Source organism: Pezoporus wallicus, unplaced genomic scaffold (genome assembly GCF_028554395.1).
Source record: "Pezoporus wallicus isolate ANWC-B61680 ecotype Strahan unplaced genomic scaffold, APGP_CSIRO_Pwel_v1 contig_3710, whole genome shotgun sequence".
Taxonomy (NCBI): Eukaryota; Metazoa; Chordata; class Aves; order Psittaciformes; family Psittacidae; genus Pezoporus; species Pezoporus wallicus.
This window is the reverse complement of record NW_026640315.1, coordinates 4,175,679-4,201,412: the sequence shown is the minus strand read 5'-3', so window position 1 is coordinate 4,201,412 and position 25,734 is coordinate 4,175,679. Positions and strand designations below refer to the sequence as shown.

The 25,734-nt window shown below is 44.7% G+C and overlaps 1 protein-coding gene across 1 annotated transcript; it reads right to left on the bottom strand.

Moving 5' to 3' along the window:
• Positions 1-630: 630 nt before the first annotated feature.
• Positions 631-15,594, bottom strand: PRKAR1A (protein kinase cAMP-dependent type I regulatory subunit alpha). Its single transcript, XM_057418385.1, has 11 exons — positions 15,422-15,594; positions 13,361-13,536; positions 8,124-8,297; positions 7,441-7,532; positions 7,196-7,257; positions 6,634-6,680; positions 5,877-6,035; positions 5,197-5,257; positions 4,803-4,924; positions 4,120-4,201; positions 631-3,089 (listed from the first exon to the last, which is right to left on the bottom strand). The coding sequence occupies exons 2-11, from the start codon at positions 13,532-13,534 to the stop codon at positions 2,917-2,919; spliced, it is 1,146 nt and encodes a 381-aa protein (XP_057274368.1). The 5' UTR covers positions 13,535-13,536; positions 15,422-15,594; the 3' UTR covers positions 631-2,916.
• Between the last annotated feature and the right edge of the window lie 10,140 nt (positions 15,595-25,734).

The window sequence follows — 25,734 nt, the reverse complement described above, 5'->3', positions numbered from 1 at the left end:
TCTCATTTTTATTGTCTTTTACATGGTAGGTTTTTAATGTATCTTCAGATGGCAACAGCTTTCTCAGAGCAGGATGTAAAATGTGCCCAGCCTGAGCTGCTTCAGGTCATCACTTCGAGGTTTTTCCTACTTCATCATAGTATGAAGATCCCCCTCTTCTATTTCCCCGTCTGCCCACCAGAACTCATTCATGAGTGATTATCACATGCTCAAAACTTCACTAAGATTATGCATAGATGGGAGCAAACCACTTAGAGAAGCTTATGAGCTCCAGTACTAGTGGCTGGGCTGGGAATTAACCACCTTAACATGAGATCAAGGCAGTAGGAGGTGTAAAGAAACACTTAACCAAGACACAGGAACCTTCTCACTTCAAAAGCCATCATGTGCCAGAACTATGGAGAAGTTCCCAGGTCACAGGCACATGTTGGCTCACAGAGACCCAGCTCTCTGGAAGGGTCCATCACGCTGTAAGCTAAGACTTGAACTCAAACCTTCAGTGTTAACACAAAGCGAATCCATTGAAGCTTCTTTGCTTTTACCACTTCATTCATAGTAATTCTTCTAAGGCTAAAGGAAAACACAATGTTAGGAAAACAAAATGAAGGGGGGAAAAAAAGAAGAGACTGATTGCATTTAAGAATTTAAATCATTTTATTGCTTTACCTGCCATTAGGACAATCTATAACAAAAGGAATATAATATAATATATTAGCACATACAGTAAATCAGACTTATATAGTCAGGTAACAATACAAAAATGGTCCTCTGGTTGACTATAGCTTTCTAGGGCAATAGACTTCATCAATTCGCTAAAGGTGGACTAGCAAAGAATTACTTCTAAAGCCCTGAATGTTAGCTAAGGCAAAACTATGCCAATTGTGGTTTCAAACATATTTCAATTGCACACAAAGGTAAAGCTATAACTGTGGTTAATATTTAACTCAGACTTAGCTGATTTATCTTAAAATCTTGTAGGTAAAACTACAAAAGGGAGTAACCAGCAAGCTAAAAAGATGCAGTAGTGAAAACTGCTTAGAAAGCCTTATATAAAAAAAAATGTGCCTTTTGCTGTGGAGCTTTAACTGGTTTACATCGGTTTTGGTGCTTTAAAGTAACACAAAGAACACATTGGAACAAAAAACCTGGATAGAGTCAAAACTTAATAAAGTTTACCCAAAAAGAAAAGGAACCAAAAAGGTCGGTTTTGCTTATTCCTTAAGGGCTGTGGCTGAAATCCTCTACTCAAGGTCTCCTAAAGAGAGAACCCAAACCACAAATGTTTAAATCCCGTTATTGGGATTTCAGGTTCAGAAACAGCCTGAAACCTTCTGTAAAGGCTTGATGCCTTCAGTATTGTTCTACATGAATTCCCAGACTCTTGATTATCTACGTGTCTTGGAGAGTCTGGAATTGGAATCCATCCGACCTCAGAAAGGAACTCACATGAGGGCTCCATCGTTAGAAGTAGTTGCACAACAAATGCAGAACCGCTTGCTGTCACTCCCAAATACAAACCTACACTACTTTATATAAATTACAGTTTAAAGGAAACCTTAAAAATTGCCTACCGTTATTGAACCATGGAATTCCGTAAAAACTCTGGGGAAGTATTGGTGTGCACAGAGTAATGGAACGCAAAGCTGGTAAATACTGAAATACATTTAAGACTCCGCAACATATTGAACTTGGAAAGGAAGGAAAGAGTGTGAAATCTGCATCATGTTATATTCCGTCAGCAAGGAAAGAGAATGCACCTTCTGTGTTTGATAGATTTATCAGTAACCATTTAAAAAGGAGTCACTGACTGATTTAAATAACGGAGTGTTGCAGGAAAGGTAAAACATTCATTTCTGCTTTATGTTCTCTACCAAGAACAATGACATCTATATAGACCACCAATCTCACCACCTGCAACTGGTGCTGGCCATAAAGACTCCACATTTCTTTTCCCTGGTAACAAAGGGTTCACCTGAACCGATGATGTTTAAAAAAGTCAACTGAGGAATACACAAAGCAAGCAAAGGTCACTGGGGAAATAAAACGTTTGCTTCCAATTCCTACACCAACCTAAGTACTAGGACATTACTCACAGCTGGACAGCTGCACCATTCTTACACCAACCTATGTACTACAGACCAAAGTCAGACGTTTAATGTCACATTTGGTTCTTGCCACTTTGAACAGGAAGAGTCGTAAATGGCTGAAGAAAGAAAATCAGTTGCGGCAAGTCAGCAAATGAACAAACAACTGCAGCAGTTCACCAGAACTAGTAACCTTGGAAGCTTTGCTTTACACTTGACAGGAACATAACTAAGCAACCTTAACCCAGCAGACACAGGAACAATTATACTGTTAAATTCCAGCTGTGGCTTTCTTAGCAGCTGATGCCTCACGACTGAACCCAGGATTACAGTACCCAGAGAGTTAAAAAAAGAAGAAACCCCCAAGCCCCAAGAAGCTCAATTACAAGGGCAGTTCTCATTTGGAAACAAATACAGCAGATGATGAACACAGCCTTAAAATCTGTCTAACAGTTTGAGAAACTCCTTTAAAAGTACTTCCCCCCCCCCCCCGCTGTCACCTCCTTACTCTAAGGCAATGAGCACAGTGCCAGGAGGGCTCTCCCCTGCTGAAGCAAGGCTGCATTAGCCCGAGTTGGACACTGTTGCACAGAGAGAAGCCGTAAGAGCAAACATCTTCATAAAACTTGTGTTCTATTCATTTAATGGGACAGAGAGCACAGAACCAATATGCTCCAAATTAAAAATAGTGCCATGATAAGCATTTTTTTTTGTTGTTTTTCTCTTTTTTAAACAGACAGGAAGCTGCAAATGCCAGTGGCAATGTGGCTCTGCACAAGGGTAATAAAGCAGTCTGCATTCGTGAAGCATGTTTTGGGTAGGGAGGAAGGTTTCAGACAGACAGTGATACAAAACTGTTGTACTGCTGGATGTTGCGCTTGAGAATATCCGAGCAGGGCCCCAGGACACGCTCAAACCGGGGTCGATCGAGCTTTACACATTTCAAGAGGCCACGAGCAACCACGGTGGCAGCACGGGGACGGTTCATCAGCAGAGCTATTTCACCTACAGCAACAGGAGAGCATGAACAGAGTTAAATCCAAGGTGCCAAAGAGCCAAAGAAATTACCCTGTTGTGTTTCAAGCTGCTGCAGAATACCATTATAAACTGTTACATTATCCCCCAAACTCCTCCATGAGCACACACATCCAGTCCTTATCTGTGATACAAAAATAGATCAATATGCACCAGACAAGTGATTAGTTCCATGTTCCATGGAGTTCCATAGAAGTTCCAAGTTCCATAGAAGATTATCTCAAAGTCTTCACAAGTGACTATAACAGAATCATAGCCTTTTTCTTTGCCAACATATATAAGCTTTTTCAAGCCAAAGCAACTTACAGACCATGTAACTTTTAGCTGAGTAAGAACACATTCAACGGAAGGAGAAAACCCCCTGATCTGCACTTGCAAGACTACATCCAGAGCACCACACAGTTTCAGGGACCCCAGCACAAGGTGCTGCCAAAGCAGAGCAAGTCCAGCAGTGCCACTCAGATGGTTGAGGACTGCAGCACAAAGAGATGCTGAAAGAGCTGCGTTAGTCTGGCCTGAAGAAAAGACAGCTGAGGAGGGAATCTTACTGCTGTCTTGTAACAAGAGACAAAACTAGACTGCCTTCTGCATAGTGAAAGGCAAAGAGAAAGCAACAAGCTGAAGAACAGGAAATTCTTGTCAGGCATAAAGAAAAACTCTTCACAACCAGGCAGGTTAAACAGTGAGAGGCTGTGGGATCTCCACCTCTGGAGACACAAAAGACTCAAGTGGACACAGCCCTGAGCAGTGTGATGCAATTTCAAAGGAGGTCCCTTCTAAATGAAAGCACTCTAGAACAATCCTAGTTCCGTGATCCCCACACACACCTGAAAGCCAAGTGACTGACACTCACCTGACGTTGAGTGAAACCACAAGAGGCAGCCAAAACAGTAATTAAGCAAATCCATCCCATCACTGTCATGCACAGCCATCACCCACACAGCACAGGGAGAGCAGTGACAGTTGTGTGAGTAACCATCGTGGGCACTACGTAACTCACCAAAATAGTCTGAAGGTGCCAGTCTGCCCACTTCAACAAATTCCTCATTCTCTGACCGACGCTGTAGCACTGCAGCTGTGCCCTTCAATAAATCACAGCAATTAAACAACTGGAATTCCCAGCATCACTTAAAAAACACCGAATTCCACATGGAATCAGCTGCTTCGCAGAAATAACTGTTAGGATGGCTCAGCCTAGGAACTACATCACAGTCCTTGCCCAATTTACCAGACTGCTCTTTAAGAACAGCTGGTCCTCCCTCCTCTTGAAACATAAAAGTCTTGGGTAGTTACATACCCATAGCACCGACTTCTTCCTGGTTTTCCTCATGACAGCAAGAATATTACAGTCTGACAGGCAAAAACCCATCACAACAAAACAGAGAGAAGACAATGATACCACTGGCAAGACATTACTAGCCATCTAGAACAGGTCTCTACTCTTCTGTAAAAGATACACTGATTTCAGCCAGAAACTTGTTTTTTCCTACAAGCACTATTTGTAAAAATAGCAAAATTAAATATATGCTTCTGCATGCCCAGCAAGATTATATTCCTTTAGGAATTCTCTAAAAGTGCATTCGTCTATTCCATATTTTCCTCCAAGTGTCTATTTAGGGGCAGAATAAGCCATGTTAGGAATAAAAAAAGTAAAGTTTGAGCTTTTAATTGGAGCTCACTTACCTCCAGGATAATGAAGAACTCATCTCCCGGCTCTCCCTGCACCACAATCTTTTGCCCATCCTCAAACTGTACCGGCTCCAGTGCATCAGCTACAGTGAGACGCTCCCACTTGTCCAGAGATTCTATAGAGTTAATAGTTCATTAACAGAACAACACACAAACATGCTTTTTGCTCTCTCTTTACACAGAGGTCAACTGATTTCTGGCTACATTTGTGTATCAGATAAAGACCTGAATTAAGAGTTGATTTGGAATGATGCAGAAAAGCAGTACAGGCTTTCGAGTCAGTCTTAATGGATGACTGCAATAGCCTGTCATCATAACGATACTGGGTAACAGCTTTATTGCAGTGTGGCAATTTATTCCACTCCAGAACAAAAACCTAGTCACTTACCCAATATAGATACTTTACTAAGGAATTCCTCATACATCTTTCTCTTTCTCAAAGTGCTTCCCTAAAAGAAAAACAAAACCCAGTTTTCTTTCTACTTCACATTTTACATAAGGCTTCAAATAAATCTCAAGACAAATTAAGCAGACGCACCACATCCTGTCTCAGACCCCAAACCCACAAGATTGTGTTTTAATTATTTCAGAGCTGAGCAACCTTCATAAAGTACTTAGGATTTATTGCAGCCTTAATGTTCATTTCTGAAATACATTCTAACCAGAACTCACAATACCTGCTTAAGTTAATTACGACTGCTGTTCATACACACTACTTACACATAGCAAGCTAAGAACAGAGCAGAATCAAAACATCTGGCAAGTTAACCAGTAGGTATTACATTTTTAGTCTAGTTTAATGCTGTATTTGTATTGTTAGTTCACTAATGCAAGGCTCCCCCTTGCCCCATGCCTGATAAATGTATGCTCAGTGATTTGCTTTACGATTACAAAAGAGATAGCAGGACTTTAAATAACTAACTCCAGCAAAGGACAGGCACAGGTAGAAGGTCAGAAATGACCAATATAAGTTGAGTGAACAGTAAAACCAGAAGCGTAATTCCAGGTTATACACGCAGCTACTTGAGTCAATGGCATAAGCCACACGTCAGCTAGAGGAATACTTGCCATCAGGATCCTTCTGTAGCTATCTCTGTCAATGCCCCACAACTTCACATTTGTCTTTGCTTTGACAGTTGCAGCTCGGGGAGTTCCATATATAAGGGCCAGTTCTCCAAAGCTTCCACCCTCACCAACACTGGTTGCCCACTCGCTGTTAACATAAACCTGAAAGGCAGAGCACAGTGGTAAGCCAAGACCCACAGTGTGCTGTGTGCTGGTCAGAGACAACACAAAGCTCCTGCTGCCCTGGACGTCCTTTACAGCAAAGGGAATTCTCAGGTCTGTGCAGTCAGAGTTCACCATTTCAGAGCTTCATCAACTCTTCACAGCCAACCTCAGTCCCAGCCACAATTTCTGCTTTCACTGACAAACGGACTCTCATATATCACGTGCTCTGAGACCCTTTGATAGGAAATAAAATCTGAATAAAGTCTCTGTCAGAGAAAGCCACGGATTAGTTTGACTGAACAATCAAAAGCCTGGTCATTCTTAAGGCCTGTCCCACACCTCAGCTGGACTCCACCCTGCACTTGTAAAGCATTACTATTGCGCTGCTGCCCGAAGTGTTCATTTTGAAACTCAGCACAACTCACAGTCTGTGCAGCCAGACTGCGACATGAAGGAGCAAAGAGGCTCCAAAGCAAAATATGCTTCTACAATAAGAAATTACGATGAGAAAAGCTGCTAAAGGAAGGGCCTGTACAAATATCAGCCTATTCTGCTAGGAATGAACCTATCGTTAATAAGCTACCAAAATGCTTACATCCATCTCTCCTTGATCAACAACGTAGAAGTTATCACCTTCATCACCTACAGAAGAAGAAATTAAATACACATTAGAAAGAGTCAAGTTAAGCAAACATTCATATTCCACAGAGCTGACATCTCTGTCTACTTTGATGCTTAGAATCTAATAAGGTTGACAGAGATGAATCTTTGCACAGTGTGCAGGGGGAAATTTCATCGTGCTGATCTTGCACTCTGCTCAGTCCTGTGAGAGGACATCTACTGGTATGTGGGAAATCAGCAGCATTGCCAGGATCACTGGAAAGGTGGACCAGATCCATAAACTGACATAAGGTGTGCTACAGAGCCATCAAAGGACAATCTTTCCAATAGATAACATGTGCAATGAAACCACACCTTCCTACAATTGCTCCACTCCTCACTGCAGTGAGAGCTGTACTTCAGGTAACAGAACAAAGGGTCACTGCAGCCAGACAACGGCTTTACTTTCAAAGCAAATCCCAAAACTAGTAAGAGCATTGGGCCAGAGCCCGCTTACCACCTCCAACACACTCATCAGTGCAAACACTGTCACTTACCTTGCTGTATGACAGTCTCTCCTGCAATGTAGGTGACAGGGAACATGGCATCAAAGATGTCACTGAAGAGAAGGAGACCAAAATTAGACAAACTCCTGGACAACTGCCATGCACACCTTCACCCGTCTGCACCTCCAGCCCACCAGTACTCCTCCTATAAGCCCTGTATGGTTACAGTGACTTGTAAAGAGGCCGTGCAGCTCTGTACATTATGACACTGTAAGACTACAAAGATCTTTTCCTACCTTCTCTCATTATCATCGAGATGGGCAAACAGCACATTCTTCTCAATAGCTTTTGCCAAAGCAGCCATAGTCTTATAATCTTTTGGAATAACCTAGGATAGAATCAGAAAATTAACAGATTGATTTTTCCAAAAACAATTTCTGCATTCCCCAGGGTAAATAAACTATTTAAATCGCTACAAAACACTGGCTGTTTCTTTCAAGCACTACAGATCTAAACCCAAACACAGTCAATGCTTACAGCCACTTTGGGCAGGAGGTAAATAAAACCTTGCATTATTTTATGTACCTGTAAAAGCATCATCCCTTGTTTTAAGTTTTTCTGCAAGAGCACAAGTTATCTGTTCAACTTGTTTTCCTATGAATAGCAGCACGTCTGCTCTGCCATTAAGCTCAATGTAATGTTGTTGCAGCTGTGGAATAACTGGAAGCACTTTGTTTTTATATATAATATACAAATCTATGGACATCTAAATATATGTAACTTCAAAGGGAACAGGTCTGAGTTACACTTGCATGGCAGTTTATTCTAACCTCCAATTAAACAGCTAGACACAGGTCTGCATATTACAGTTACCATAAGATTTAAAAGGCTGCAATTTAATACACTGGGTAGAAGGTGGTCTTTGATAAACTGTTGGACTGTAGAGGCTATTATTGGCAGTGTTTAAAAGTCAGAGCACCTTTCTAACATAAGATGCAGCATCCTCTTCTGTATAGACTTCTGCACTGATGGCCCCACGCCGCCTTCGACCCTTAACCACGGGGTTCATAGGAGGAGGAGGGGAGATTTCATCCTCCCGTGAGTCTGAGCGAGAACCAGACTTCTGTTGATTCAACAACTGCTTTGTTTCCTCCTAAACAGGAAGGAAGACATGTTTGTGTCACATCATCCAGTACAGAAAAAGGTCATTATATATCACATTCCAAGTTAGCCTGCCAATGCAAGGGAGCTTCCTGCATACTGTTAGTCCCACATTAAGGAAACAGGAGACTACAGTAACCAAGATCAAAGGCCTTTCAAACACAGATGGCAGATATGCCTTTCATTCATAACATTCATATCACAATGGTATTTGTTTTAATAAGTCACATGAATAGGTTAATAAATTAAGAAGTATAAATAAGTTGATTCTACTTTCCACTGGTGTATTCAACTGGCAATGAAGACATTCTGCAAATGCTAAAGACCTTTCCCCACTGTAAACCTATCAGCTCCCCCTCAGCTGCGAGGTGTTGAGCCTTGTTTGATGGGAAAGACAGAAGAGGAATTCCTCAGAAACCCATGTTACATGAGAAGCTTTTGAAACAAGGTCACGTCATGGACCAACTGGATACTCAATAACCAACAGTTATTTTGGGAGGAAGAAATATGAACACTGCTTACAGAAGAGCCGGAGGAAGGATGCTGGGGGCCAAAGAGCAGAGTTCTTTCCAAAAACCCTAGATTTGCCAGCTTTGCACATTTCCTTATTTCCCTCAGTTACCTGTAGTGCTGTGTTGTAGTGATACTGTACAAGACTAGTGTACTCACAGTAAAATGAAGTCTAACTAGACTCACAGACATCTGAGTCTTCTGTGTACCAGAAGATTCACTTTAATCAACTACAATCAGATTAAAAACAACATAAAAGCCAACCTTGGAGCCAGAGCATTTGCATCACAGCAGCACAAATGACTTTCCCAGCATTAAGGAAACAGGATTTTTGGGCCATGCCTTAAAAGAACAAGGAGTCATCTGTTCTCTGGGAGCTCCCTGGAAAGCTGGGTTTGTCCCAGTGTCCTTGATGAAGCTGTCCCTGCCACATTGCTGCCTGGCTGCCACGCTCCACTCCGGAGGTGCACAGAGGCTATGTATAACAACAGTGCTTTGAGGAAAGGGACATCAGATAACCATTACAGCGAGTGTACATCTCACACCTCTCAGATAGCCAAACAGCAAGCACTGATCCATCGAGTTACATTTCACTTCCTGCTTTTGGCCCATCGAGAAAACAGTGCTACATTTCAAAATCATGGGAGCAAAACGTATTTAAAACCTTGTGTCTCCCTCCTGGTTTTAAAGAAGCAAGTCTGAGATGAAGTTAGAAACAGCTGGAGCAGTCCTAAGGGTTCAGTTTAAACTGCTGCTACAAAGTGGGCAACACCAGCAACCACAGAAACATACTGTTCATCCACACAGAGATACTTAACCCATTAAAAAACCTTGACACTTTAAAGAAGTGAACACCAGCTGCTGTATTCTTTCCAGTAAAATGTAAAGTACTGAGATCCTGTGGCTTTCAGAGATAGCAGCACTTCAGCAGCACTTAGCAAGGAGCTGTGTATTAAAAGAGTTCAACAAGAGACTCATCAGGTAACAGCCCACTCAAAGAACCTGCACCAACAGAAAGAACACAACTGGTAACTTCTGCCTGAGCTGAGATTTAACATTACTATATGAAACAGAAGTATGCAATGGGCAGAGAAACCAGTTACAGATGGGTAAGATAATGTATTTCTTAAAATACACCAGCTATTCTGACTACGTACACACTCATCAAGAGGAAGATTATCCCTAATGAGACAAATCTCCCTATATTCACATTGCAAGTTGCAAGGCAACACTATGGCATGGAGTAATGACATACTAAAGTCTCACTGTTTTCATAGCAGTGGCTTTTAATGTATTTATCTTTTTAAAATAAACCTTTATGATTTATGATCCTAAACCACCACCAGATCAGTGAAAAATAGCACTAGGACCTGAAGAAAGATCAGCAGTTGTTATTCTCAGTCACCCTCAAATTCAGCCAGTGGTTATAAGTGAGAAAATGTATTTGTTCTGGTTTAGAAGTGAAAAAGCTGTGTTCAAAACAACCACAAGATGGACAAAGGCATTCATTTTGCTCTGCGCTGATCAGTATAACCATGACCAGGATGTTAAAAAGGTTTAGTACTAAAGTTACCCTTTTTATTACACCCAAGTCTTGATCCTGGTCTTTCAGCTGATGAAGCAGTTCAAAGTCTTCAGTGTCAGTGACCACTAACTGTAAATCCTATTCTTCCTGACAAGTAAGAAACAACTATTAAGTCAATTTCAATTATTACAAGTAAGGGATATTCAAGTGTTGAGACTTCACACACTCATATTTCAGGCCATCAGCTACTGAAGACCTTCCCAATTCCAGAATGATGTTTTACACTGTATGCTGTGGCACCCCCTGACTGTCATCACACCAGAAATTGTCTCAGTTTCTTCTGAGTAATAAGAATTTAATCTTTATCAGCTCCCCCTGTATCTTAAAAACCCCAACACTTAGAAACTAAAAAGCAAGGTTAAAAGCTCTGCCATAATTCACACTGCACAGTGCATCCTTCCTGACTCCCATGTTTGGTAAATGAAACGCTGAAGAAAACAGGGAAACACTCAGCCATATATCTGTGGAGACAAACTGGGTAGTGGGGAGCAGGTACAGTGCCTAGATGACAGTCACACTTCATTCCAGCTTTCTATAAAGCCTAATATGCACCTAACTGCATTGCACACAATATTTTAAACACACACTTACTCCAGTGGACAGCCACGTCCAATATCCAAGATTCATCTGGCAGGCTCTAATAATGATCTCTACATTAAATTGCCATAGCTCAAGCTACATTACACAGCCAAGCACAGCACTGGATGGCTATTAGCTTTTAGTATGCACTGGTGCTGCACAGCAAAAAGAACAGAAGCCTTGGTACATCACAAGCAGACAAAATAAAAGCATTAATATAACCAATGTGCAGTAATTAGATTCATGTAGCAGCTTTCATAACTCAGCAGAAGACATCTGAATTCCTGTAGCAGCTACAATGGGCTCAGAGACAGTTCATTTCCATGTTTCTGAACATGAATTCAAAAGCGTGTTTAAACGTCTTCAACGTATTTTAGTAACATGACAGTGAATCAGCTCTGTGTGTGCGCTGTGGAAGAGATGACTTGTTAGGATAACTAGAGAGAAAATAGCAACCTCGCCTCAGTTTCCTTCCAAATTCAACCTTAAATACCAAATCTCAACCCCAACTTTCATTGAGTCAAACAGATTTAGAAAGCAGATTGAAAAGTTGCTGTGCTTTATTACAGATGCAGCAGACATTACTCTGGAAGGTGAAGCAGAATCTGTTTCAGTCATTGTTGCTCTACCAGAGCTAAGCTCTGGGTTAGAGCTGGTTAATAACAGCACTTCACATCTATGCTTTCCAGACACAGATGTCAGGAGTTTGCTAATGTAGCACAGGATGTCCACTGTTCCGGTACTTGGTAGCTACTGAGGTGCTGTGTTACCTGGTTAAACCAAGACCAAGGCAAGAAAGATGCTGTGGTTTCACCTGTAGCTGTCATTGCACCAGTGGGCACACATAAGCCATGCCAACACAACTCAGAATAAAAGACCCTGACCAAAACCATAAGAGGAATTCAAAGGGAAACACATTATCTAACCAGTTTTATTTTCAGCTTCCCTGTGGGCTGCCCGAGTACAGACACAGCCTATCTGCACCAGAATAAAACCATCAAGAGTTATTCAACTCCAGAATACATGTGATTTAAGCTCAGAGCTAGACTTGCCCTGCTAAAAACAAATTCAGCTTCCCTTAATTATTAATAATTATTATTACTATTAATAATCCTGCACGTTGACCATAAGTCTACTAGAAAAAAGCATCCAAATATTCCCATTTTATATCCCAAGGTATGGACTGGTTTACACTTTATTCCAAGTCCAGTATACTTTGTTAAGTTTTGTATATCAACACTTGTGGTCATGTTTTAAAGCAACTAATCTATCAGAAACTCAGAATCCAAGGTAGGGAAGGAGGCACAGTAACAGGCAGGGACAGCGGAGTCTTAAGACCTTGTTCACTACCTCGTTTGCTGCTGGTTTCTCTCTGAAACTACACAAAAAGTCAGACATATTACAGAGCTGTTGGTCACTTAAACAAAATGTTCCTCAAATACATTGTAAGCTATAGGTTAATTTGCACCATTTGGTCCTTTTCTAGTATCTACCTTGAACATTTCCATTAAAAGGCAATTTCCATTGTACATATTTATACTCACTAGTGTCTATTTCTTCTTTACATCAGCAATTAGAAACTAGCTAGAATTAAAAAAAGAGTAAGATACAAGTACTGAAAGCAGCACCTGAAAATGACTGCTGTACTGAATAGAGTTGTCATACCTCACACTGGCCTTTCAATCCTCCCATTTTCAGAGCAGCTTCTTTTGCTGTCTGCTTAGGTATCAATATAGAATATGAACAGTTCAAAAGAATGTGAAATCAGAGTTTTACACACAAGCACCAGGATGAGAAAATGCTCTCCATTCCCAGCATCGCAGGATGCTTCCAACAACAACAAGAAAAACACCAAGGAGACCTTGAGGACAAATGCAAGAGGGACAACAAAGCTTAACGCCAACACCAAACTTCCAAGAGAATCTCTCTGGGAGATCTGGAATGCAAATACCCCTGTTTGACTTCAGCTTGGGCTCGGTATTGACCTGCTGTTCTGTGCTTACCTGAATTACTGTAAACCATTGTCTCAATATAAGAAATCAAATGCACAAGGTCAAATGCCACAGCTGTCATCTAACTACAGCCACGATCGTGTATGCTACCTATTGGCTTCTGCAATTAAGCATTAGATTGGGATTACATCTGCACCCAAGATGCTAAATCTCTTTGTCAGCTTATGCTTTGTTATGACAGAAGTGCTTTTACACTGTGATCAGCTGGCATAAACTGGAAAATAGGATTTGTCTTCCAAAAGCATCAGTCCCTATTTCAAACAGCTGATACGGACACTGGTCAAATCTGAAGCTCAGCCTCTAAATCCTGGAGATGATGCAAAATTAGGTTGTTCCCCTCTCTTTCCCCACCTCGCTCTGTATTTTTACCTTCTCCAATCGTTCAAAGTATTCCCTGAGGAATCCCATGGGTCTTTCAGGTCTCACTGTGCATAACTGTACAATGCAATCCTTCAGGAGTTGCTGGATGTTGTGTTTTTGGACATAAAGTTCACATTCCCGAAGACTACGCTCCTCCTCACTGCTGCTGCTAGAAGCTGCCATTGCTGGAGAGAAGAGAAAGAGAAGGTTAAATAAGTAGAGGAAATAAAGATGCTGCCACACAATACAGTCAGGCACATCATGCTGCATTAGCTTACAGATATCACACCATAAAACTACCTTTATCTGCAAGAACAGCAACTAAGCTAAACCATGGAAGTAAAAGCCATGAACTTATTTAGTACCTGGAAAGGGATAAAAAATCTGGATGCTCTCCAGCCACAGGCACTTAAAGAATTTGATTGAGCTGGAAAAGCTTCTACAACTTGAGCCCTGTGAATGCTCAAAATCAGGGAAGCTTCCACCTGAACTTTCTGCTGTTAAACCCAGTATTCCGCAGGGTTGGAGGCTCGCTTCACACCGCTGTATGATCTGTACGGGGTCATGGGGATGATGGCCAAGAGAGAGGTGGGTGGGAGCTGGGAATCTGAGAGGCCAGTATGAAAAGTATTAGGAAGTGGTTGAAGCCAAATGCCAAGACAGAGTCCACTAATGGAAGTTATGGAATTAGGAGACCTAAAAATTACTCTCCAGTTCGAACTGGTTCATACTTTGTAAGTATCTCCACAGATACACTGCAATCCCAAAACTATTTCTCTAACTGTAAATAATTAAGGGCACATCTTTAAACACATCTGTTACAGTGCCAGGGTTCTTGAGCAGGTTTTTCCTCCCTCTTTCAGGTTTGTATTGGGTTTGCATGGCAAAGCTTTGGTAGCTGGGGTCCTCAGGGGTGGCTTCTGTGGGGGCTACTAGAAGCTTCCACTATGTCCAGTAAAGCCAACACCAACCAGCTCGAAGATGGACCTGCTGATGGCCAAGGTCAAGCCCATCACTGACAGCAGTAGGAGCTCTGGGATAATGTATTTAAGGGAGAAAAAAACTGGGCAAGAGCAACTGCAGCCAGAGATAGGAGTGAGAATATTTGAGAGGGAAAAAACAGCTCTGCAGCCCTCAAGGTTGGTGAAGAAGGAGGAAGGAAGTGCTCCAGGCACCAGAGCAGAGATTCCCCTGCAAGCCATGATAACACAGGCTACGCCATGGACCACAGAGGCCCAGAGTGAAGCAGATATCCACCTGCTGCCCGTGAAGCACCCCATGATGGAACAGGAGGGTGCCTGAAGGAAGCCGTGACCCCACGGGAAGCCCATGCTGGAGCAGGGACCTATGGCTCCGTGGAGCCCACAGTGGAGCAGGTTTGCTGCAGGACTTGTGACCCCACAGGGGACCCACGGTGGACCTGCTGTTCCTGAAGGGAAGGGGGCCCACTCTGGAGCACCTCATGAAGAACTGCAGCACATGGGAAGGATTCATGGTGGACTTATGCTGGACTCATGGGAGTGACCCCATGCTGGAACAGGGGAAGAGTGTGAGGAGTCCTCCCATGAGGAATAGACAACGTGTGTTACTGACCATAACCTCCATTCGCCACACTGCTGGGGGGGGGATGAGGCAGAGAATTCAGGAGTGAAGCTAAACCTGGAAGCAGGAAGGGGTGAGGGGAAGGTGTTTCTAATGTTTGGTTTTATTTCTCACTGTGCTGCTCTGATTTGATTGGTAATAATTAAAGTCATGTCTGTTTTGACTCTGACAGCAGCTGCTGAGTGATCTCTCTCTGTCCTTATCTCAACCCATGAGCCTTTTGATGTATTTTCTCTCCCCTGTCCAGTTGAAGAGGGGAGTGATTGAGTGGCTTTGGCGGCATCCAGCCAGGGTCAACCCACCACAAGAGTACAGAACCATTCTAAAACACATTTTTACACACACACACACATATACATAAATAGAGATTTAATATCACTTTTTGCATAAAGCAGTTAACAGCGAAACAGCTAAGGAAATAGGAAAGGCTTTCTCAGGGCATTTTTAATGAAATATAAAGCAAGTTACCTGGTACAGGGACAGTGGCAACAGCTTATGAATCTGCAGTGAGATATGTTGATCCCAGGAACAGCTTTTGAAAGGGGAAACATGGATTCAGTCAAACTAATTCTGAGCAATGGCAAGTCACTCAAGAGCCAAGCGGTGCACTCATATTATGGGGTTTATCCTACTGAGGCAGCAGATTGAGAAACAGCAGCCACACAGGCAATATAACACCATTCCCTTTGAATTACACTACTGGAGACTGCAGGAGGACTGGGTTAATATGAAACACTTCAAACAGGTTTCATTCTTGTCACAGTTAATCCCTGCATAAGCACGCACAGGCAGACGTGTTATGGGTTGTATAAACACCAAGGAGGGACTTCACGTGGGCTGAAAAAGCACCTTTAGGTTCTCCAGTTCCTTCCTTCTTGCTTTGACAGCTCGCACAGTGAAGGTCACTCCTAATTAACAGCCCCAGAGGAACTCCGTGGCTCCGTGACAGCTTACAAATGACAACCTATGGAGGAAGCGTTAAGCGTTGCTGATAGACAGCGCTGCTCATGGGAACAGCAAGGCTGGTGCAGAAAATCATACAATCAGGGAATGGTTTGGGTTGGAAAGGATGCTTAAGATCATCCCGTCCCAACCCTTGACACGGGCAGGGACACCTTCCACTAGAGCAGCTTGCTCCAGCCTGGCCTTAAACACTGTCAGGGATGGGGCATCCCGAACATCAACGGGAATTAACCAAATCGGAAAACGCTAAGGGAGTAACAAGGGCTGCAGCATTCCCGCACGTTATAAACGCGAACCGTGCCAGCTCCCTTAACCCACGGCGGCACCCGGGCCTGCCGCGAACCGCCCAGGGCTGCCCCGCCAAGCCCAGCCCGCCCCTCACCGCATCGGCTCCCGGCAGCAGCGAGGCCATATATACCGAGGGCGCACAGACACACACACAGACACACACACAGACCCCATCCCCTCGCCGCACCGGGCACTGCCGCGGTATCCGAACGCCTTCGAGCTCAGCGCCGGGGGCGCGGCCCGCCATAGCCCAAGGGGTCCCATGCAGCGCGGGCTCCCCCTCCCCGCCTCAACTACGACGCCTGCGCCCAGGGGAAGGGGCGCTGCCCGCCGCGGCAGGCCCGGAGGCTGCCGGCTCCAGCCCGGGCACCGGCCGCTCCCCTCAACCCCCGCCCCCAAGGCCGCAGGCCGCCCGCTCCGCGCCCTTCCCGCCCCGCCTCGCCTCGCCCTCCCACCGCAGCCCCGTCATGGTGCAGCCCCCCCCCGGGCCGGGCCCCGCCGCTCACCTGCCCAACGGGACGGAAAGCTCGGGGCGAGCGGTTGCCGCTTTAAGACGCGCGAAGCCGGCGGCGGGAGGACCGGGAGCGGAGGCTCGGCCGCTCGGTCACCGCTCGGCAGCCCGCGCTGCCTCTCGCCTCTTCAGGCCTCGCCCGCAGCAGCGGGCAGCGCTGGGCTTACCCAGCCGCTGCTCAACGGCGTTCGCGGTGACGGACGCGCCGGCCCGAGAGGCGTTAGTGACCGTTGGCGGGGGGATCAGAGTGCTGGGGGTGGTAAAGTGCGTTCCGGGTTAGCCGGGATCCACCGTAACCGGTTAAAATCCCCCCACGTTGTGTGCTTAAAGCCAGTAAGAAGTCGCCCAAGGTCCCGGCTGTGGCGCAGGGAGAGGCAGATCCCATGGGAAAGCAGGGAATGAACCCGGAATCACGCGCTGGCTGAGAACGCACCCCGTGTTAGAGCTGATGTGAGAGCGTTTCAAGCAGAATTCAGTGCTTGTATCATGCAGGAGAGGCATATAGCATACAAAGTGATTCCAATAGTTAGAGTCTGATGGATATTGGATATTAGAAGACAGTGCTTTTGCAATGACATGACAAGCCATCAGGAACCATGTGCCACAGCATCTCTTATTACTAGTTCTCATAGAAATAAGACTATATAAAGGACAATAAAGGATAATAGCTTACATTAAATCTCAGAGCTTCATTTACAACAGCCCAAAGCTGGTCGCTGAGTTCACATGCATTAAATATCTGATAGCTTCTCTCTGCTACAGGTTACTTAAAAGCCAGGGTCCAGGATTTCCAGACACTAAGCCAAAAACTTTACTTTTTATGTAAATAAAAAATAAATTATATATATCGTGTAAATCATTATTTATACAAAATAATAAGGAATCAATAGTTGTATATATTAGTAAATATATATTAATTTAATAATACATTAATATCTGAAATACTGTCAGAGTACAGCATGAGTAACTACCAAATCCACTTGCTCACCTGGCAATAGTATTTCTTTCTATAACTGCAAGCTACTATAAGTTTCTGAACATTCTAAAGCAGCTGTCAGCACTCCCCACACACATTTCTGTTGGGGTTTTGTTGCTCTTTATCTTTTTGCCAGCTGTCTGCTATTGTCACATCTCACTCCTCCTTGTTTGGACAAGTCCCAAGTGCTGCGGTGGGATAGGTCCCATCTGGAACAAAGATCAGCCCCATACGTAAAACCTGTTCTGCGACATTCTCTTTATTAAGAAAACAAGGATACTGTTGTACAGCTTGCTCCTGATGCAATCCTTTCCTGAGCTCTGGAGCCAGAGTTCAGGCGGAAAGGCAGGGAACATAACAGGCTTTTGGAAGGAGCCTTGTGATGCCAACCCAAAGTCCTCCTTGTTAACCACATACAGCTCCCTCTCTGTGTGTCAGCACCGATTTGTCTCTGAAAGTTAAATCATGCTTCTCATGTATTTGTGTCCATATTCATGTGTTAATTCTTTCACTGTTAAAGACGTAAGAGGAATTAAAACCAAAGCCCTGCTCCGTTTGGTGTGGTCTGAATTACAGTCAGGCCCTGGGCTTCACTGCTTTAATGAAATAATAAAACATTCCCCAGTGAATAACCCACGTTACCGTCAGCACGATTCCCACAACTTTCATTTCAAACCATTTCATGCATTAAAGAGTTTCTCATGAAGCAGCCCTTTGCCTGAGGCTGTGGCTGGAGCAGGGCTGCCAGTGGAATGAATCCACCGACGCACAGGCTGGGAGACACAGCCAGCACGACCCTAAGGAGAGGGGGGCAAGGTGCAGAGCCCTGCTGGCTGCTTCTGCTGGCTTTTAGTGAGAACTCCATGGAACCCTTCTTGTAACTCCATTTTATCCCCTATGCTGTATTGTATTCATTTTAAAGACTAATTTAGTAGTCAGTCCTGGTTCAAACCCCATTGCAAGCACTGGATTAGCATGGCAGTGATTTCAGTGGTGGTAACCATCACGTGTCCATAGCAGTGGCACATCCAGCTTTTGAGACTGGTAAACACTGGTGGAGTCTGAGCATGACTGAGACAAGGTGACTCCCCAGGCAGGGGCTGTGAATCACCGTGTGTCACAGCACAGTGCTGCAGGTAGGACTTCTTGGCTTTAACAGCCTGATTGCTCTCGGTTTTAAACCAAGAAACACTGCCTGAAGGATGATCTTTGCAGGCAGATTCAGGGTGGAAGTGTCCAGAGGTATTTAGGTCCCTGCAAGTTGACTTAGCTACCAAACTCCCGTGGAGAACCTGGACCAGGATGTCCACTCATGGCTGTAAAGCACTCTGTTAGGCTGATGTATTTAGCCACTTCTGCTTCAGCCTCATACAAAGAATTCAAAAGCACTATTTTCATGATTAAAACCAGCAGCCCTCTTCGAGATCATCACGATCCCTCCATCAGCAGGGTGACAATGCCACCTCATCATTCCCTGGCATTTGGCTCATCACCATTTTGCATTAAGTCATGTAGGCTACATACTCCTGGTCTCATAAAAGACCCATAAATTTGTCTGTAAAAAGCATCTGAAATATCCCAAGTGGGAAGATAATTTGTTTGCTTTTTAACAAAGCTTCCCAGAAGTTCTGACAAAGACTGAATTTATTACTCTAATTTTTATGGTGCTATTTATCAACACGGTGATCAACAGTAATAGAAGCTAAGAATGGTTGCTGGGAAGAAATCAAGGCTTCCTATTCTGCTCCCCACCATGTGATTGTACAAACCCCACAGAGATACTGACTTGGTTTTATTCTGCAAGTATAAAGCACTGCAGCATCCACCAAGGAAGTAAACTAGATCCAAGGTGGTTGGGTAGGAAGGCTGGGCATGGAGCAGTGAGCGCGGCACAAGGAGCAGTGGTAAAGGAGTGCAAAGAGCAGCTTGAAGATAAAGAGGCTGAAGAATTGCTGGATCCATTTGAAAAAGGTTATAGATCACCAAGCCAGAAAAATACTTCCAACAGCAATCTTAGGAAGAACAGTGATTGGGGAGCTCAGGGTTAAATGAAATTCTATGAGCCATGATGAGAAATGAAGGCACAGAAGTTGGCTATCCCTGCTATGTGCAGAGAACAAAACCAGCTTCTTGATGGGTACTCCAGTGGCAGGAAAATTAACAGTGCCCTTGGGTATCTGGAATGCTGCACAGGAGTTACCGTGGTGGGGTTTCTGCTGAGGACCATCATGTTCTGCCCGTGAGGTACCACCGTCAGACATGGCTGAAAGCAAATGAATCGAGCAAGTGTCAGATTGAAGGAGCCAATGTTTGACCCACACACAGTTCTATATGTTAAATCACACAAATTCATCACCCGTGATGTACAAGCAGAGTCCAAAGAGGCACAGCCCAACACATGGCTGCTGCATGCGCACCATCTTGAGGTAGGGTAAATGGGGAATGAGGAAGCTATAATGGTACAGAAAGGTTTCTTCTACCAAACAGAAGCTGCTGTTAGCCCCAACAGCCCTAAAATCCGCATTGACCAGCAATCAGAAAGTCAATGGAGCTAAAACCTGTGAGCTTCCTGCGGGCCATGACAATGCCAGAGGCAGAATTCATGCTGTGGCCTTTGGGCATGTCTTCTTGTATTTTGTTTAACTAACAGAGCAAATAACCAACTCTTGCTGCTGCACCCATGTCTCATTGAGACTGTCCAGTGTGATTCATAGGAAGATCCACAGATTAGGAGCCAAAAGACAGCAAACCATACTGCTGTTGAACAATAGGCTACTTGAGGCCAGACTCTGGAGTTGGCTGTAGAAACTTGACAGCTTTCAATATACCTGCATGCAAGGAGAAACAAAGCCAGGTAGTGTCAGCCTCTGGGTGTGTTACAGCAGAAATAAACCTGTTATCAACATCCGTAATTCTGTGATAAAGGAACAGAGCAAGGAATTGATACGATCAATAACTACAGCTTGAAAGACAGTACTTGAGATTCCTGCTCTAACTGTGCCATGGGTGAGAAACCACTGTGTACCCTGAAAGGTGGTGGCAGGAAGCTGCCTTTGGTCTTGCTGCACATCAGCTGGGCAGACAGCGTGTGAAACGGTTCCCATGCACAGAACAAGTCTGCTGTGAGCAAAGCAAAACTGATCTCAGATCATTTCCATATGTTACTTTGAAGAAGAACACGACTGGTAAGACTCAAACAGAGTAACCAAGAGCCAAGAAAAAAAATGTCCTGAAGCACCCAGATCTTAAAGATAGGCCAGCCAGGGAATCCATTTACATCTGCGAGACGTGCCTGCTGCAACACAGCCCTGCATACACACAGCATGATTCCCAGCTGGAAGGCTCCCAACACCCAAGGGGCAACGTTGGGAACATTCTACCTCCTGAGTAAGTGTTGAGCAGCTCGGCAGCATAAGAGAGGCAGTGCAGTCATTACCTGAGGTATGTCACACATTGAAAAAGCCAGGATACCCTGATTAAATGCTAACACAGATAACGCTGTTCTGTTGCCATCCAAGCGTGTTTCACTTGAACTCAGTGTTCCCTCTTCTGACTTAAAGCAGATGAGTCTAGATCAGCAATTACCCTGCACCTCAACAGCAAGGCGAGAAGTTTCTAAGCACCCTCCTGACAGTATTGGAAACTGCTTGCTTAGGTGCCTATGTACAAGCATAAAGGACTTCCAGGACTCTCCTTCTCAGCTCTGAGTGAGGACAGGGATGAGCACAGTGGGATAACAGATGCAGGCTGGGGTGCTAAGTTGCCTCACGAGAGATGAGAGATATAAAACAGCATCCAAAGGATGGCAAAAAAGACCCTTGGAGAGGGAAGGAGATGGGAGAGCAGCAGGTCTTTACCTCCTGCAGTTTGGATGTGAACTGCCTTTGTTTTGCATCCTTAACTTACACAACCTCTGGGCAGCTCCAGCAGTTCATGAACTGCCCGACCATCTGCAAATGTGATTCTTGACTTTAAGATCTCTCTGACGCAAACTGAATTAAAGAGCAATGAGACAGTGTGCAGCTACTGTTGACTTCTGTTCCGGGAATGCATGTGAAATACTACCAGTGTTTGTTTTGTAATGGAATGTAAATACCCCCATTGAAAAGAATCCTCAGTTGCCCTGCTTTTAACATAGAGGCAGTCTGGGGAGAGCTCCCTCTCAGAGCATCATCTGTGACACAGTTCTCTTGCGAGATGCACACATAAAAGCATTTTAAACAGTCATTTGCTTATGTAGTGGTCTCTGAAAGCAGGTGGCAAAGTAAACACATCACACAGGCGGTCAGATCCACTATTCTTGGTCTGGACTGACATCCAGACAATGCCTGGACTAACATCTAACAAGCTGGCTGCAGAATCAAGCGATTTCTGATGCAAGTTTCTGCCTCTCTCCCCCCAAGATAATAGAACATTTTCCCAGATAGAAGGAACCCGCTCGAAAAACAATAGGTCTTTGAAATGTCAGCTTGCTTGGCATGTGCTGTGTGCCCACAAGAATATGATATAGCTTTAATTCTCCAGCTGTAACCATTAAATGAGAAGTAACAAGATGATGAGGGGATGTAGGTCTAGTTTCCTGCTCTGCTACTCATTTCCAGCCTCTCTGTGGAAGTCATTTTGCCCTGTTCCATTTTTGCTTCCCAGAGTAGAATGGGGATAAAAGCACTGCCTGGGCTGAGGATGAATCCAGGCTCATGAGATGTTTGTGTGCTCCAGTAATGGGCATCACTGGTTGAATTACTTGAATTAGCTTTAAGTTTATTAAGTTACATGAGAACTGGTTCAGGATGGGTTGCAAAACAAGTCATGAAGCTGCATCCACGTGAACTTGGAGGCTCTGGCGAGCAGCAGCTGCAGTTACCTTGGTTGTGTGTATACCACAGTCCCATGGGCAGCACAGATACCTCCCTGCATTCTCTGTCTCAACAAGAGCCAAGTTGTTTCTGCTGTGAATGTATTTATTATACCAGTGTTTTGTGCTGTTTCTCCTCAAAGCCCCTCCTTGTCTAGCACAGAAGAGGAGAAGTCACCCAGGTCATGAGACTGACTTACGTGCTCAGACCTTGTGCAGGGAGCCTGTGTTCCCAACGTCATCCCTCCACAGCCTCTCAAAGCAGAGCTGCTCCTCTGGTCTGCTCACACCAGGCTGTGCAGGAACCCAATGTTCCTCCGTCTGTTGGGACCTCGCTGTGCTCAGCCTGCCTCTGCTGTGTTGGCTGTTCTGATCTCTCATGTCTGCACACTCTTTGATCTCTACATAATTACAGAGGAATTGCAATTAGTGCTGTACCCAAGAGTTAAAGGGAAGGCAAAAGGTTTTCCCTTTCCAGTTTTAACCCCTTCACTCTTTGTGATACAGGTCTTATGGTTCTCAAAGAGACTCTAAGAGACCCATATGCACCCCAAAGAGCTCAGCCACCCTCCGCCTGCACCACTCCTGTGAGCATCATGTCAACGCTATTCATCAAAGCTTCCAATGAGATAATCCATTGCCAGGGTAAGTGTGATGTCCTAATGCTAGTTAGGGAAACGGGATATTTGCCAGAGCAAGGATAAGATAAGGAGCATTAGGTTGTAAGCTCTCCCCTGACCTTGGCAAGCACTTCTGAAAGGGCTGCTCATTGAATGGCAGGATCCAGCTGAGGGCCAGCACCTAAAACTGAAAAGGAAAAGCTACTAGAAGCAGAGCTCTCAAACACTGGTGATGTTCAGACTGGCTGTGGAGTCAGGCTCTTGCCCTTCCATCACCCTGACTGATGTACGAGCCAGCAGAAGGTCCTTAAGGCCTTAATGCATCTCTCCTGATTTCTGTGCCTTAAGCAGAGTGCGGTGATACTTCTTGTATGCATGTGGCAAGCACACTCCCATGGTGTACCCCTTCCCCTCCCCACACCAGGTTAGTACCTGTCCAGACAATGCAGCAGGACAAGCCAGCCTGCTGGTGACCAGCACTAATATGTTCTGCCCATTGGTTTTTCTTTCCACATTTATATATTTGATACAGGAATCATGATATCAAAAAAATGTTTAAATCCCATATTCCTTTCTATAGTGTTCTATTGGCAGAACTATTCAGCTCCCCGAGGTCAGTGCTTTCCCCTACATCAGCACTGAACCCAAGTGGAAGTACACTGGATAATCCAAGGAGCAAGCAAAGACTGCTGTCTCCATGTAACAAGCACTGGCTAGAAACATCACTGTGTTCAATCATCAGTGGGTACTAATGCCAGACTGGTAATGAAGCACGTGTGCAGCCGGACTCACAGCACCAGATGGCAGCATTTATTGTCTGGCGCTCCTAGAGTTTTCCTTGCTATGAGAAACATATGCTGTCCCTGTTAGACATTCACCTTCACCTGCTCCCTCCTGCCCATTTTCCCACTGGAAGGCTCAAGTTCCTCAACAAGCTCATAGTTATCATGAGCACCAGTGAAGGATATTTAGCAGATTTATCCCCTGCCAAGACCTTTCTTTCAGTAGCAGATTTCATTGTGTTGGAAGTGACCTTAAAGCTCATCCAGCTCCAACCCCTGCCATGGCCAGGGACACCTTCCACTACAGCAGATTGCTCCAAGCCCCGTCCAACCTAGCCTTGAGCACTGCCAGGGATGGGGCAGCCACAGCTTCACAGAGACAAATCCTTTTATCCGAGAGGGAAGAGCTTGGCTGGAATTTAAACACTGAGCCAGGAAAAGCCTAAAAGCCATCAAAAGGTTCCTAACCCTTTTCACATCAAATGACCACATGCAGGATGCTGTGGCTGGGAGAGGCCCTTCTAGACACAGTGGCTGGTTCTTCAGCTTCTTCACCTCTGTTTCTTCTTTAAGGCTTGAATCCATACACCCAGGGTGCAAAACCCAAACCAACATCTGTCACATGAAGTGTGCTACATTGAAAACCATTCCTGATGGGATGGCCACACTCCGGCTGGTTTCAGAGCTAATGACTGAGCTGAGGCTGTTGCTGTTGATGGTTACTGCAGTCACAGGATTGTCAGGAAAGGGAAGCCAACTTCTGATACGTTCTTCCCAGCAAATGCAAGTATCAGAGCAAGAAGGGTCCTTCTGGTGCCGGCAGGGCTCTCTGCCGTCTCTGCCAGGACATATTCCCTAGGTGCGACATATTCCAAGATCCCAAGAAAGATCTTGGTCACCAAAGGTTTTCACACTGCAGCAGAGGACAAGAACCGTTAGTTTCTCCCTCCTCTGCTAATTAAATGGCCGTTGTAGGCAGAGAGGAAGATTGACAAACAGGGTTGCATCAGTCAAGCTGTGAAAACAGCTGTGTTGCCCAAGTCTCTGATGCTTCTGTGTCTCTGCTTTATCAAGGCTTCGCTATAAAACCAGCTCATGGCGATTACCCAAGCAGCAAACACCCAACTGCAGCAGCTGCTTAGAAGCTGTTTGGTTGAAATACAAGGCACTGACTCCCTGGGCTGGTCTGTGGGAGGGGGTTTGGGTTTAGGTCTGAACTTCTTCCTTCTCCGCAAGCCCCTTTTCTGACATCCCCGTTTCAAAACCAAATGCTGGACCGCAGGGATGGTCTTAGGCCATTCAAAACCAGCTTTTTCTGATTCATTCTGAGGTTCTATTAGCACTTCCCTATTAGGCCCCCTCAAGAAGATATTTCCCCCCTCAAAACATGATGAATTTCAAGTTCTTCCCATGCCACCTTTGCAGCATCACTCATGTGCTCTGCATCCCAGGGACACATCCCATTTGCCACCAGCCAAGCTGATGGGTTTAAGCTGTCCGTTTTCATACATCCTCCCCCAAATTAATCATCTTCACAGTCACAGGTTTTAAACTCTCTGACAAGCAGCAAAAGGGGGTTAACCCAGGCAGAGATCCGTGTCCACATGGGCTCTGCCTCATTGGGATGGTATTGATTTTTCCAGCAGCCGTGCGGTGCACATCCAGTGATCCAGGGCAATGACTTCAGCACTCACATGAGGATTACTCATCTAATGAGGGGTTTGCAGCTCTTGTCCCTGTTCCTGTGTGCTCTCTGCCGTCCCACCGACTGGCCGAGGCCCAGGCC

Excerpts from the sequence above, each read along its gene's own strand:
- PRKAR1A (XM_057418385.1), bottom strand. The coding sequence starts at position 13,534 with ATGGCAGCTTCTAGCAGCAGCAGTGAGGAGGAGCGTAGTCTTCGGGAA. Across the intron at positions 8,298-13,360 it reads ACTTTGAACGATTGGAGAAG|GAGGAAACAAAGCAGTTGTT; the intron begins GTAAAAATACAG and ends CTTCCTGTTTAG. Across the intron at positions 5,258-5,876 it reads GCTACAGAAGGATCCTGATG|GGAAGCACTTTGAGAAAGAG; the intron begins GCAAGTATTCCT and ends TTTTTCTTTTAG.